The following is a 14,731-nucleotide window of genomic DNA, read 5'->3' on the forward strand; positions in this document are numbered from 1 at the left end:
CAAACAAGGAGAAGCCTTACAAACACTCGGCGAAGTCCACAGCCTGCACTCTATCTGCCTCTTTAGCTCATGCCCTTACATTCTCCAAAATACATCCTGGGCTCCAACTGTACCAGACCTGTATTTCTGCAAATGTTTCATATCTCAGGCTTCTGTGCCTTTGCTCCACAGTCAAGATGCAGCTCTGATATCACCTCCTCCAGGAAGTCTTCCTGTCCCACCACCCTTGACCCCACCATTTTACCCCAGGGATGGAGGTTGGTCAAGTAGAAGCCAGCACCTCCAGGAATAGGTAGAACCTAAACTTAACAGCCTAGTTGGGTGCAAACCAAACTTTCAAGTGCAAACCAGCAGAGTGATGTTAGGAGGGCCTGGGGAACCGCACCTAATGACCTGATTTCAGAAGAAAACAAGAGCCAGCGATGCATCTTAAACTAACAGATACCCAAGTGACCTCTAGCTGTGATTAAAAGCCATAAACACAGGCAAGAAAAACAAAAAACAGATCAGGGAAATGTTTCTATGCCTGAGATCCCTCAGTGAGCCTCAGATTCCGTGTTCCTTGCCCTGGAATAAGATCCTTAGGATCTGAACCCTGGGACCTCCCGCGACCCCTCTCCTTTCCCTACACTCTCCCAGGACCCTCCAGGAGCAAGGAACTGATCCCACGCAGGGCCATCATCCTCTGTTTCTGTATCTCCTACCTCTCCCTCGAGCGCAGGGACTGCTCTCCCTTCCTCTATCCCTCCCCTCACCCCAGTGTCCAGCCGGTGTCTGGCACAGAACCGGCCCGCAAAGGTTTGCAGAATGGGGTACCAATCCAAGCCTTGCTGCTAACACCCGGTTTTCCGCGTGGCTGCAGCGCCCTCTGCCGGGCTTCTCTCGCGGCCACGAGGCACTCACCGGAGTCGGGGCGTTCACCACCGAGAGGTTGTACCCGTAGAGGAAGGAGGATCCGAAGGCGCCCACGAGAGATGCCACGATCAACGAGCAGGACCAGTCCTGGGAAAGGAGAGCAAAGCACGTCAGAGCTGGCGCTCGGGGTTTAGGGGGGCACAGCCAGGGGCCCGCAGGACGCAGGTGTGCTGTCCTCTTCCCTGGGGAGGATTCCCAGGGTAAGGATGCCAGCTGTCCAGGAGGGGCTCCCCTCCGGGACGGGTCCAGGTGGGCGTGGCCAGTCCAGGGAGCTCAGTTTGCCATCGGTCCCCCCACCTCCCGCCCCCCACCCTCCCGGCCACACGACTGCCCCCTTTATCGGGCTGCAAGAGATCTGTGCAACGCAGACCTAACGTCCTTTCGCAGGTGCTGTTAGCAGCTACAGCCCTGTGATTTTAGCAGAATCTGGCCAGTCTCTGACTCATCTCCGAGGTAAAAAGCAAAGCCAGGCTAAGCTGCCAGCAGCAGCATCTGGGTTCTCGCTAAAACCTACGGGCCAGGCATCTGTTCTCAGCCCTTTCTGGGAATTCTTCCACAGACTCCTAGGATCAGTACATTTTATCTTGATTTTACAGGTGAGGAAACAGAGGCATGGAGTGAAGGAAAGCTACTTGGCTCAAAATAGCCTGGAGTTAAAACTCCCCTCTCGGTCCTCCCCACCATTCTATGCAAAACAAAGAACTCTCTCACCCGGAAAAAAAAATTTACATTAAGGTTGATACGGTCCCAGCCTCTGGCCATCTCCAGAATTCCTTGCCGGAGCCGTTTAAGAGATAACTAGGCATCACTGACTCGACGGACATGAGTCTGAATGAACTCCGGGAGTTGGTGATGGACAGGGAGGCCTGGCCTGCTGCGATTCATGGGGTCGCGAAGAGTCGGACACGACTGAACGACTAAACTGAACTGAAATGAATCTGAACAACCTTGGAGAAAAACTGGCCCCCTTAAGACAGTAGATTTCCACATATATATCTATATATACTTACTCTTTTCTTGGGTCATTGCAGCAGCTCACTAATCTGACTGCTGCCCCTTCTCGCCTCATTAAAGGTGATCTGTTCCTGTAAAGTGCCGGTCTGGTTCTTTATTCTGAACCTTGCCTTCTCTAACCCCCTTACCCTACACGGAGCAGTCCCTGGTGGTGTCTGGGATGGAGACCAGAGCCCACCCAGGTGGTCTGGCTCCAGCACACCCCCTGCAGCACCCACCGAACCACACTGCCTCCCCCCACTGCCTCCTCTCCTGGGTGCAGCGTCTCAGGGGCTAACGCTTCTGACGGCCCCAGAAGGCACACCCACCCACGAGTACTCTGTTCCAGGCTGCGCTGTCCACCCACAGGCTGGTGTGAGCACCTTAGGACAAGGACCTGCAGACAGACAGAGACAGGGCTTGGCCTGGAGGACCAAGCATCTATTCCATGTAATCCTGCCCGCTGGACCCATCCGTGGATGGCCACTGCCACCACAGGACTGGGAGTACAAGCAGCTGGGCCCCTTGGCAAAGGCTGGCCGGAAGGCAGGGGCTGGAGGTGGGAAGGGGCTGCCATCCTAACCTGGCCAGGCAAGTGTGGACCACTTGTCAGATAGGGGGACCTGGTACTCTTGAAAGGCACTTTCTCTCCATCATTTTTCGTGTGTGTGTGTCTGTGTGTGTCCTCTAAGTGCCAGACCCTGACAAAGCTCCAGGGATGCAGCAGTAGATGTGATGTTAATAGATGAGGTCCACGGTTTAGGGAAGGGAATAAATCAAACACTGACCAGATAAGGAAGCTAGACTCTGACAGCCAGTTCCCTGCTTGGCCCACCTTGGCAGCCTCCTCCGGCACAGGCTCCAGTGCCGGACCGCTCCACCACGGCTGTGGGACCTGTCCAGGGTCTTGACCTTTCTGGACCTTTCTGGGCCTCAGCTTGCCCAACTGTAAAATGGGCTGTATAGACTGTTGTGGCTGTGCAGCTGCCTGAGGACGCGGAGAGGGTGTGTGCACGTAGCCAGTGTTCTGAACGGCTGTTCACTCTGTTTTCTCTCTCTGCTCCTTCTGACCAAGCTGTGCAGAATAGCTGTTGGCCAAGCTACATGCCAAGGTCTCTCACCCTGGTTGAAGCCCCTGAAATCCTCGCTTCTGGAGACCTTCATATCTAAGACCCGTTGAAAGGTGCCCTGAAAGTCCCACCTCCTCACTTTTACTCTTCTATCAATTTTGTCTGACCCCCGTCTCTGCCAGTTACAATTGTGTAAACTTAGACCAGTGGTTGGAGAAGGCAATGGCACCCCACTCCAGTACTTTTGCCTAGAAAATCCCATGGACGGAGGAGCCTGGTAGGCTGCAGTCCATGGGGTTGCTAGAGTCGGACACAACTAAGCGACTTGATTTTCACTTTTCACTTTTCACTTTCATGCATTGGAGAAGGAAATGGCAACCCACTCCAGTGTTCTTGCCTGGAGAATCCCAGGGACGGGAAGCCTGGTGGGCTGCCATCTATGGGTCGCACAGAGTCGGACACGACTGAAGCGACTTAGCAGCAGCAGCAGCAGACCAGTGGTATAGCTCCTCTGTGACTCGAGGTCCTCATCTGTGAAATGGGGATGTTAATAGACCTGTGACGGAGTCCAAGCAGACCGAGAAGACGGCAGACAAATGTCTCAAAACAACCATCTTATCAGGCTCTGGATGCCTGGCTCTTTTCTAGAACAGAGATGGGGGGCTGGGGAGTTGTGAGGAAACAAAGTAAAAAGGTCATTAATCTTGCAAGTATCTCCTAGAATGATAAGTCTCCAGAGGCTGTGTTAGCTGTTTCCTTTCTGCAGTGTTCTGAACAAGGGCACTTGAACAGTCTGGCAGAGGGACAGGGTTGTCTGAGGCAGGCCCTTATGTATGATCATAACAAAAGCCATGAAAAGCAAGTCAAAGAAACGGTTCCAAAATGGAGTCAGAATTGACCCTTCCCTGCAACAGACCCACCTCATGGGATATTCTGCAGAAGAAAGAAGTTAGAGTAGGTGTCCAGGGGTAGGTACCCTGAGTATCAACAGCAGAGGCTGGACAGTTGGTGTGGGTCTTACTTTTTGAGGGTGGGGGTCTTGCTTCCAGACCCCAAACCTGCCGAGAAAGTGCTCTGTAAACGCTGGTGATTGGACAGAGGCCAGAAGGAGGATTTACGGACCGTAGAGATGGATGTTGGCAAGTGTGGTATCAGAGTACTCTCTGCAGTAAGAGGAGCGGGAACTGAATGGGATGCACTGATGGAACAGAATCACTTTTGGACACCATGCCCGCCCTCCATCGACTTTCGTCTTTAAACTCATCCTCTGGGGCTCAGCTCAGATGTTGTTCCTTTTGATCCCTGGGTTGTGCGGGTCCCCGGGCTTCTCTCACTCTTAGCCTTGGTCATTATGTCCTTGTCTGCACCCATCGGAGGGCAGAGAAGCACAGGTGAGAGCCCCGTCCCCCAGATCCCCCACCCCTGCATGCCCGCCAGGTCTTACCACCCACCCCAAGGTGGGGGTGGAAACGATGGGAGGCGAGAGCACCGCACACATGATGAGAGCAGTTCTCTGTGTGGCCTCACTGCCCGAGCACAGCCACGCTGCCAGAAGAAGCTGGCGGGAGCCCAGGGAGCTGCGACATCAGAGATGGAGCCCCGCAGCCAACGTCACAGGGTCCAGGAGCCAGGAATCAAGACCAGAGGCTTTTCAGGAAGGCGGAGAGAGCCCTCCGTGGCCCGGACAGAGGCCAGGCGCTGTGTTTACCTTTTGTCTCCTCCTGCCCTGCATCACAGTCCTCGGATGGGCACGCTCGTGAGGCCCTGGGTTGCTGTGGCTAAGGGAAGCTGAGCCCATGTCCTGTTTGGCGAAGACCCGCCCCCGGCCCTCCCCGCAGCTGGCTCCTTAGGGGCTCTGCCGGGCCATCTCCCTGAATCAGGAGGCAGAGTCCACAGAGGGAGCGCAAGGGGATGCTGAACAGGAAATGTGGCAATTGTATCCTGTCCGAACAGGAATTGAGCAATAAAAATGTTTCCGCATTCACAGGCCTTCACCGCAGCAGCTGGAAAGCCCTGAAAAGGAAATTTCTTTTCCCAGAAATCACCACCCTGAGTACCTGATTTTTCTACTTAAAAAAGAAAGAAAGAAAGAAAGAAATTGCATAGTGTGAATTTTTATTTGGGGCAAAATGAGGACTGCAGCCCAGGAGAGAGCACCTCAGATAGCTCTGAGAGACTACTCCAAAGAGGTTGTGGGGGAAGGTGAATATATGTATGATTGGGATGAAGGGGTTGGTTTAGTCACTAAGTTGTGTCCGACTCTTGTGACCCCATGGACTGTAGCCCACCAGACTCCTCTGTCCATGGGATTTTCCAGGCAAGAATACTGGAGTGGATTGCCGTTTCCTCCTCCAGGGGATCTTCCCAACCCAGGAATTGAACCCGGGTCCCTTGCATTGCAGGCAGATTCTTTACCGATTGAGCTATAAGGGAAGCCCAGTGGTTTTAGAAAAGGCAGAGGAACCAGAGATCAAATTGCCAACATCTGCTGGATCATGGAAAAAGCAAGAGAGTTCCAGAAAAACATCTATTTCTGCTTTATTGACTATGCCAAAGCCTTTGACTGTGTGGATCACAATAAACTGTTGAAAATTCTGGAAGAGATGGGACTACCAGACCACCTGGGTGAAGGGGAGTTGATGCAATCAAGCACTTAGCTTGGCAAAAGTTTTCTGCTAGTCACAAAGAGCAGATGTCACCACGAAGGGATGAAGTGCTTTTCTAGATATGAAGAGATATAAGAATTGAGCTCATACTATCAGCTCCTGAAAATATCTAACTATCTGAAGACCTGTCCTGCCAGTTTTCCCAGAGCACAGAGTGCCCCAATTCCCTGTCTCCATCCTGAACTCCCTTCAGGGGATGTTGAACGTCAGCAGCTGCAGGAGCTGAAGAGTTAATCTTTGCAGAGGTGGATGAAAGTGAAAGTGGAAGGCGCTCAAGTGTGAAAAGTCTCTCAGTCTGGCAGACTCTTTGCAACCCCATGGACTGTCCATGGGATTCTCCAGGCCAGAATACTGCAGTGGGTAGCCTTTCCCTTCTCCAGGGGATCTTCCCAACCCAGGGATCAAACCCAGGTCTCCCAGATTGCAGGTGGGCAGAGGTAGATGGCAAGCGCCAATTTGAAGTTGACGCTTTCTCTGGCGTCTTTTTCTTTCCCCTCTTAAGGCCAGCATGCTGGGAGGAGAGCAACTAGCATGAACCCAGAGCAAAATCTCCCTGAGGCCTGGGACAGACAGATTACTGGCTACCGGAGAAGCCTGGCAGGGTTCCAACCTTGGCTCCACTGCTATTTAGCTGTGTGTCCTCAGGCAAGTTGATTTGCTTCTCTGAGCTACCACATTTACAAGTGCAAAATGGGAGCTTGATCCTGCCCTGATGATCCTGCAGAGTTATTCTGAGACTCAAATAGAAAACGCACAGCAACATATTGGAGATGAAGACAGGCTGCCCTGCAGCTCTAGAACAAGCCGGGAAGTTGTGGGTTTGGAAGAAAAAGACTTTGCTACCGGTTGTTACTCTGCCTTGCTCATACACGTGGCCTGGCTCAGGGAAAGCATTAAGGAGGCAAGACCCCTCATGCACACCAGGATGTCATGCGAATTAACTCCCTGTACGGCTGAATTGCTCGGATGTCAGAGAAGGGCCTTAAATCATGTCTAGGATATGCCTTGGCCATTTGTGCCCAGAGCAGAGACTAGGTGCAGAGGCTGGCAGGATGATGGCAGGCTTGGGGAACAGAGGACCCCCAGAAGACCAGGGCGTCTGCAAATCCACAAAAGAGAGACCCGAAGCCGGCAACCTGGGTTTAATGGAAAGTGCATGGTGAAATAAAAGCTATGGATCACAGCAGAATTTCTGGGAGCGTGGATTGTCAAGTGCACACAAACACATCCAGCTCTGCGGATGCAGATCAGTGGGAAGGGAGCTGCTCAGTGGGGAGCAAAGCCAGCCCTGAATAATTAGGCTGGTTATTTACTGAGTGCATGAATCATTCAGTGCAATATTCATTCTGCATATCAGTCATGCAGGAAGGCCGCTGGCACAATTGGCTGTTTCTGAAATCAGTTTTCAGCCAGTTGGCCAGTTCCCCTCACAGAGCTGGGTCCAGAGCAGGGTTCTAACATGGGAGCTCTCGACTGTGACATCACATGTGAGAGCTGAGGATTCCCCTAGGAAACACGGAGGAGGCACTGAGCCAACCTGGGGCTGATCCTGGAAGACTTCCTGGAAGAGGTGATTCCAGAGCCGACTCTTACAGGATGAGTAAGCCAGGGGAATAATGCAGGCAGAGAAGGGCTTGGGGTGAGAGGGCAGAGCCAGTCCTGCAGACATGGATGCCCGGGGGTGTGGGGAGAAGCAAAATAATTGAGTGAGTTGGGGCCTAAAGTGTGGGAGGGGCAGCATGGCTATTTCACTGTGCAGAGAGGAACCAGCTCTGCGGTCCCCATGGGGTGTCTTACTCATCATCTCATTTCCTCCTCCACCCGCTCCTTGTCTCAGGCCTTCCCACGTAACCACCCTGGTCTTCTCATCTTTAACAGGGGGGTCTCCCTGATCTTGCTAAAACTCGCATTGGGTCAGTGACCTGCCTTTTTCATTTAAAATTGTTCCATGTTCCCCATGGTGGTTGAAATCACTAAAGGCCCGATCACCCAAACGGAGTGCAGACTGGAGGTGGGGGGAGGCGGGGCGGGGGGGGGGGTGGGGGTGGGCGGTGGAGGGTGGGACAGCCTTCCAGCTGCTGCCCTGACCCTGCGCTGCACGAAGGGCTCTCCCAGAAACCCGGACTGGACACCACTCAGTGGAACAAAAGAAACTTGCAGTAAGTCACTTCCCCTTTTTCGTTGTGCAGCCTGGAGGCGGTGCTTAGCCTGAAGAGTTCTTCTTATTGGTGGAACTGACTGTCTGTCAGTTGTCGCCCCCCGCCTCCAACCCAGCTCCAGAGAAGGCAATGGCACCCCACTCCAGTACTCTTGCCTGGAAAATCCCATGGATGGAGGAGCCTGGAGGGCTGCAGTCCATGGGGTCGCGAAGAGTCGGACACGACTGAGCGACTTGACTTTCACTTTTCACTTTCATGCATTGGAGAAGGAAATGGCAACCCACTCCAGTGTTCTTGCCTGGAGAATCCCAGGGACGGGGAGCCTGGTGGGCTGCCGTCTATGGGGTCGCACAGAGTCGGACACGACTGAAGCGACTTAGCAGCAGCAGCAGCCACCCAGCTCTCCCGCAAACCAGCCCAGAGGTGAGCAGTGACGTCATACGCCTGAGATGGGAGCCCAACTATTCTGGCTCAAGTTCCAGGCTGGGCTCGCCTATTTAGGAAGCCTGGCCTTGGGGTTAACCATGTTTTCTTCCTTCAGACAAATGGGGGGTCTTGGATTCCCGGGGGGCACCCCAGTGCATTCCAAGGTGAGAAAACAGAGAGCTCCATTCTTTTGAAAGCCTTGATGAGCCTGATGAGAGCTGCTCTCTCTGCTTGCCACAGCTCAGTGGGTTAACCCCCCTACAGTGGTGCCCAAAGGACTGCCTGGCTTTGGGTCTCAGCCCCACTTCTGACAACCTGTGAGCTCTTGGGCAAGTTTCTCAGCCTCTCTGGCACGGTGTCCTCATCTGTCAAATGGGCCTGATGATGGTGCCACCACCTCTTAGACTTCCTAAGATTTGAGGAGTTTGTGCGTGGAGAACGCTAAAAACCCTGGAACCTAAAACAGCACCTGGTCTACAGCTAAGCACACAATGAACATTCATTGTTCTTCACATCCCCCTGTCCCCCTGGTGAGCTATTTCTTGGCCCAGTGCTCTTGTTCTCATCCTTTTCTCAACAAAGGACACGGTGAGTACTCCCTGTAGAAAGATCCCCCTGGGTCCCCCCGCCCCCAACCTCGTGTCGGTGTTCACAGCAGCAAAGAAAAGGGTTGGGGCCAGTAGGGTGCAGCTGGACCATTGCCAAGGCCAGTTTCCCTGCTTGAGTACCAGGCCTCTGTGATGAGCACCATCCGGTGAGGTTCTGTGAACCAGATGACAGCTAACTGGGGCTCCCCACTAACCATCTCCCAAGACACATCTACACTGCTCTACCCTCTGCCAACTGTTCCCACCTGCCACGCCACCCACCCTCCCACCAGGCTCAGGAGGATCCACTAGGCTGACGCCACGAGGAAGAACAGAAGTTTAGGGAGAGCCTGGATTCGCCCATCTCCAAATCTGATGCCAGATCCCCAGCTACATGGTCTGTGGCCCGTGCTCTCAGACAGGTCCTAAGGCAATTCACTCTATCGAGAATGTGGCCGGGGCTTCCCTAGTGGCTCAGACGGTAAAGCATCCACCTGCAATTCAGGAGACCTGGGTTCGATCCCTGGGTTGGGAAGGTCTTCTGGGGAAGAAAATGTCTACCCTCTCCAGTATTCTTGCCTGGAGAATCCCAGGGACAGAGGAGCCTTGGCAGGCTACAGTCCATGAGGTCTCAAAGAGTCAGACATCACTGAAGTGACTTAGCATGCACATATGCAGTACAGTTGTAACCCGAATCCCCAGCTCAAAAGAAGTGGGAAACTATACAGCTTTTCTGGAGTTTGAAAATATGTCTCTAGAGCTGGTGTTGGACAGGGAAGCCTCGTGTGTTGCGGTCTGTGGGGTCGCAAAGAGTCGGATACGACTGAGTGACTGAACTGAACTGAGACATCGTAGTATATGCTTGTTAATCCCAATCTCCCAGTTCATCCCACCATCTCTCGTCTCCCCTTGGTATCCACACGTTTGTCCTCTACATCTGTGTCTCTATTGGAAAAGAATATTTAAAAAAACATGTCTCTATGCATAACTGAATCACTTTGCCGTAGAGCAAAAATTAGCATAACATCATGAATCAGCGATACTTCAATTTTTACAAAACAATTTTTTTAAAGAAGGATGTGGTCATAGCCCAGCATTCCTGGGTGTGCCGGGCCTGTACTGACACTCATACACTCGTCCACACACACACCTTTTACCAGTGCCCCTAATTTTGCTCATCCTTCAGTGCTCAGCCCCCTCGCCACCTCCCCCCAGGAGGGACCACCTCAGGGTCACCTGGACACTCCTACCAGGGAGACATAAGGGAACCAGGACTGACCAGTTTCTTTTTCTCCAAGTTGCTTCCTTTGTTATCTGCTGAGTCATTTTCCCTGAGCTTCATGGTTCCTTGTCAGCCTTTGGACTGGGCTTTTTTGTTCCTGAAAGAGAGAAAAAAGGGAGAAGTGGTTAGACAGATGCTGGCTGTCACACATAAGGAACCCAGGGGAGGAGGCTCTGGTGAGGACACCAGGGTGGCGGGCCCAGCTTCCCCAGAGCCCCAGGCGCCTCTGTTCCTCTCTGGCCTGTTTCTCCATTTACGAGACGGTCGGGTTGGACCACTGCTGTGTTTTCCCACCCCTGGCACGTCGCTGATCAAGTACTGGCCCCTCCCCAGGATATCCTCATTTGTAAGGTCCTCTTACGATGGGGCATATTTTGGAAATCCTAGACTTTCTGTCCTTAAGATGTGAAAATAAAAGTACTGTAAATTCAAAGTGCAATGTCGCCTGTCAAATTGAAACTGTTACCAAACAGTTAGCACAATTGTAGGAGCTTCCCAGGTGGTGCTAGTGGTACCTGGGTCAGGAAGATCTCCTGGAGGAGGGCATGGCAACCCGCTCCAGTATTCTTGCCTGGAGAATCCCATGAACAGAGGAGCCTGGCGGGCTACAGTTCATGGGGTCACAAAGAGTTGGACACGACTGAAGTGACTTAGCACACACAAATGCAGCACAATTGTAACCCGAATCCCTAGTACAAAAGAAGTGGAAAACTCTATAGCTTTTCTGGAGTTTGAAAATATGTCCCTAGAGCTGTAAAAGTATTTCAGTCCTTTGGCCCAATGACTCCATTTATAGTTAGCCTAAAGCAGTAATTAAAATGTACAAAGATTTAAGCCTGAGATGATCATTGCAACATTTTTCATGGTAGAAAAATGGTCTTCACAATAGGACAGAATATTTAAGAAGAAAGTTTAAATTTTGGCACATTCATGTGCTGGAAGCTTATGTTAAAGAATACCTAATATCATTGGAAAGTGTTGATAATACATTCTTACTTGACAACGTGAGGAAGATGTATAAAGAAATATACTCTAGTCAACATTAAAAATAGGTGCACTTGTTTTTTTAGTCACTAAGTCATGTCTGATTCGTTATGTCCCCATGGACTGTAGCCCATCAGGCTCCTCTCTCCTTGGGATTTCCCAGGTAATAATTTTGGAATGGGTTGCCATTTGCTTCTCGAGGGGATCTTCCCAGCCCAGGGATTGAACCCATGTCTCGTGCATTGGTAGGTGGATCCTTTCAGTTCAGTTCAGTTGCTCAGTTGTGTCTGACTCTTTGTGACCCCATGGACTGCAGCACTCCAGGCTTCCCTGTCCATCACCAAGTCCCAGAGCTTACTCACGCTCATGTCCATTGAGTCGGTGATTCCATCCAACCATCTCATCCTCTGTCTTCCCCTTCTCCTCCTGCCTTCAATCTTTGCCAGCATCGGGGTCTTTTCCAATGAGTCAGTTTTTCACATCAGGTGGCCAAAGTACTGGAGTTTCAGCTTCAGCATCAGTATTTCCAATGAATATTCAGGTTTGATTTCCTTAAGGATGGACTGGTTGGATCTCCTTGCTATCCAAGGAACTCTCAAGAGTCTTCTCCAACGCCACAGTTCAAAAGCATCAATTCTTTGGCGCTCAGCTTTCTTTATAGTCCAAATCTCACATCCATACATGACTACTAGAAAAACTATAGCTTTGACTAGAGGGACCTTTGTCGGCAAAGTAATGTCTCTGCTGTCTAGGTTGGTCATAACTTTTCTCCCAAGGAGCAAGCATCTTTTAATTTCATAACTGCAGTCACCATCTGCAGTGATTTTGGAGCACCCCAAAATAAACTCTATCACTATTTCCATTGTTTCCCCATCTATTTGCCATGAAGTGATGGGCCCAAATACCATGATCTTAGTTTTCTGAATGTTGAGCTTTAAGCCAACTTTTTCACTCTCCGCTTTCACTTTCCTCAAGAGGCTCTTTAGTTCTTCACTTTCTGCCATAAGGGTGGTGTCATCTGCATATCTGAGGTTATTGATATTTCTCCCAGCAATCTTGATTCCAGCTGGTGCTTCATCCAGCCCAGCATTTCTCATGATGTACTCTGCATAAAAGTTAAATAAGCATGGTGACAATATACAGCCTTGACATACTCCTTTCCCTATTTTGAACCAGTCTGTTGCTCCATGTCCAGTTCTAACTGTTGCTTCTTGACCTGTATACAGATTTCTCAGGAGGCAGGTCAGATGGTCTGGTATTCCCATCTCTTAAGAATTTTCCACAGCTTGTTGTGATCCACACAATCAAAGGCTTTGGCATAGTCAATAAAGCAGAAATAGATGTTTTTCTGGAACTCTCTTGTTTCTTCGATGATCCAGCGGATGTTGGCAATATGGATCCTTTACTGTACTTGAACCACACCCATGTGTTTTTTAATTTAAAGTTAAATTTAAACCAAAAATGTTTACACATTAAATTATTTATTTTGGCCACCTCATGCGAAGAGTTGACTCATTGGAAAAGACTCTGATGCTGGGAGGGATTGGGGGCAGGAGGAGAAGGGGATGACAGAGGATGAGATGGCTGGATGGCATCACTGACTCGATGGACGTGAGTCTCAATGAACTCTGGGAGTTGGTGATGGACAGGGAGGCCTGGCATGCTGCGATTCATGGGGTCGCAAAGAGTCAGACACGACTGACTGAACTGAACTGAAGCTTAATGAACAATTATTCATTAAGCTCCTAGCATCTAGGGCTTCCCTGGTGGCTCAGATAGTAAAGAATCTACCTGCAATGCAAGAGACCCAGGTTCAATCCCTGGATTGGGAAGATTCCCTGGAGAAGGGAAATGGCAACCCACTCCAGTATTCTTGCCTGAAGAATTCCATGGACAGAGGAGTCTGGTGGGCTACAAAGAGTAGGACACGACTGAGCGACTTACACTTTAACACTAAGCATCTAGGTTATGAGAATGAAATCTTGAGCAAAACAGACCTCACCCTGCCCTGACGGAGCTTACATTCTGGGAGAAGAGACAGTTTAGGAGGAGCATATGGACTTTTCAAGAGGCGTATTGAAGGTAAGAGGCCTGGCCCAGCAGAGAGAGACCACAGCAGGAGATAGGCTGTAGAGATAAGCGGACGACTCATGACATATTTCTATGCAGAGAAAGCAGACATCCTGCAAACAGCATAACATAACAGCAATTACCACTCAGCTGTGCTTTCTCAGCCAATGTTTATCTGATTTGCTTTCCTTTGTTTTCCAATTTTCTACACTAAAACACACAGAAACCAATCACTTCTACAACTGGAAAAGCAAGCTTTTAGAATGTCTTCAAATGAAAGAGAAAACCATTTTGTTAAAGAATGAAGCCCTTAGGGTGTCAAGGAGCCAAGTAGACTAAAAACTACAGTTTTGGAAGAATAAGCAGTTCTTACGGGTTAACGGGCTCTGAATTTGAAGTCACGTGAGCTGCCTGACAATGTCGACTAGAGGCCCTCCACCGAGGGACCCACCTGCGTGTGGCCAGCACACGCCCAGGGACACGCCGCCCACTGGACCTCCATGTTCAGGCCCCTCTTGCTATCTCTCAGGCCCCCGGGCTGGACTGCCTCCTCTCCTGCCTTTGTCTCATCTTCCAGGCTCACCTTCTCTGCTGTCCGTCTGTTCCTTCTGGAAAGTCTGAGTCGCTTTGTGTCCTGTGCCTCCCCGAGCTTCTTCCTTTAGCCTTGAGGGAGCCAGACTGTACTGAACCACTGACGGTTCTTTCATCTGCGTCCTTGACCGTGACTTTGACCCCCTCCTGAGGGTTCATTTTATGTGTCAGCTTGGCAAGGCCACGGTGTCTAGTTGTGTGGTTAGACATTCAGAGAACAGGCAAGCTACTGCTGGTAGTTTTTAGGTATGACTCACGTTTAACAGGGCTTCCCTGGGGGCTCAGCAGTAAAGAATCTGTCTGCAAAGCAGGAGGCTTAGGAGATGAATATTCTATCCCTGGGTCAGGAAGATCTGCTGGAGGAGGGCATGGCAACCCACTTCTGTATTCTTGCCTGGAGAATCCTATGGACCGAGAAGACTGGCGGGCTACAGCCCATGGGGTCACAGAGAGTCAGACATGACTTAAGCAACTGAGCACACACACACATTTACAATCAACTGACTTTAAGTAGATGGGCCTCCATAATGTAGGTGAGCCTCATCCATTGAGCTGGAGGCCTTAAGAACAAAGACTAAGGCACCCCATAGGAGAAGAAATTCTGCATTAAGATGACAACATAGAAATTCTGCCTGAGTTTCCAGCCTTCAGGCCAAGGTTGCAACTTCAATTCCTGCCAGAATTTCTAGCCTGTGGACTTGCCATATGGGTCTGGGGCTTGCCAGCCCCATGATCATGTGAGTTAATTCCTTAAAAGCTCTCTGTCTTTTTCTATCAAAATCTACCTATCTATCTAGATATACATCCTATTGGCTCTGTTTCTCCAGAGAATCCTGCCTGACACACTCCTTACACTCTGGGGCCACAGCTGACCCATCTCTGTGCCCAAGGAGTCTGACAGTAGCTGGCTTTAGCCAGGGGAGCCCTCTGGGGTGGTGTGGGTCGGTGGGGAGAGAGGAGTCAGAATGGGGTCAGCCTAGAAGGGTGG

At 50.8% G+C, this 14,731-nt stretch overlaps 1 protein-coding gene across 8 annotated transcripts in view; it reads right to left on the reverse strand.

Annotated features, from left to right (window-relative positions):
* The window catches only part of SLC2A9 (solute carrier family 2 member 9), a 232,815-nt gene extending 218,976 nt beyond the window's left edge, over positions 1–13,839 (reverse strand). For 5 of the 8 annotated variants that reach the window (XR_009737120.1, XM_061420819.1, XM_061420820.1 and 2 more), the window contains exons 1-3: positions 4,687–6,916; positions 3,899–4,036; positions 904–1,002 (exon numbers count right to left, since the gene is read on the reverse strand). Coding sequence is in view for 7 of the 8 variants with exons in the window: in XM_061420819.1 (XP_061276803.1) it covers positions 904–1,002; positions 3,899–4,036; positions 4,687–4,776 (327 nt within the window). In the remaining variant the exon portion in view is untranslated. Of the gene's footprint in view, positions 1–903; positions 1,003–3,898; positions 4,037–4,686; positions 6,917–10,095; positions 10,196–13,735 lie in introns of those variants that run through there. The other 3 variants (XM_061420818.1, XM_061420816.1, XM_061420817.1) reach the window with 3 other exon arrangements.
* Positions 13,840–14,731: the final 892 nt, after the last annotated feature.

Source organism: Bos javanicus, chromosome 6 (genome assembly GCF_032452875.1).
Source record: "Bos javanicus breed banteng chromosome 6, ARS-OSU_banteng_1.0, whole genome shotgun sequence".
NCBI lineage: Eukaryota > Metazoa > Chordata > Mammalia > Artiodactyla > Bovidae > Bos > Bos javanicus.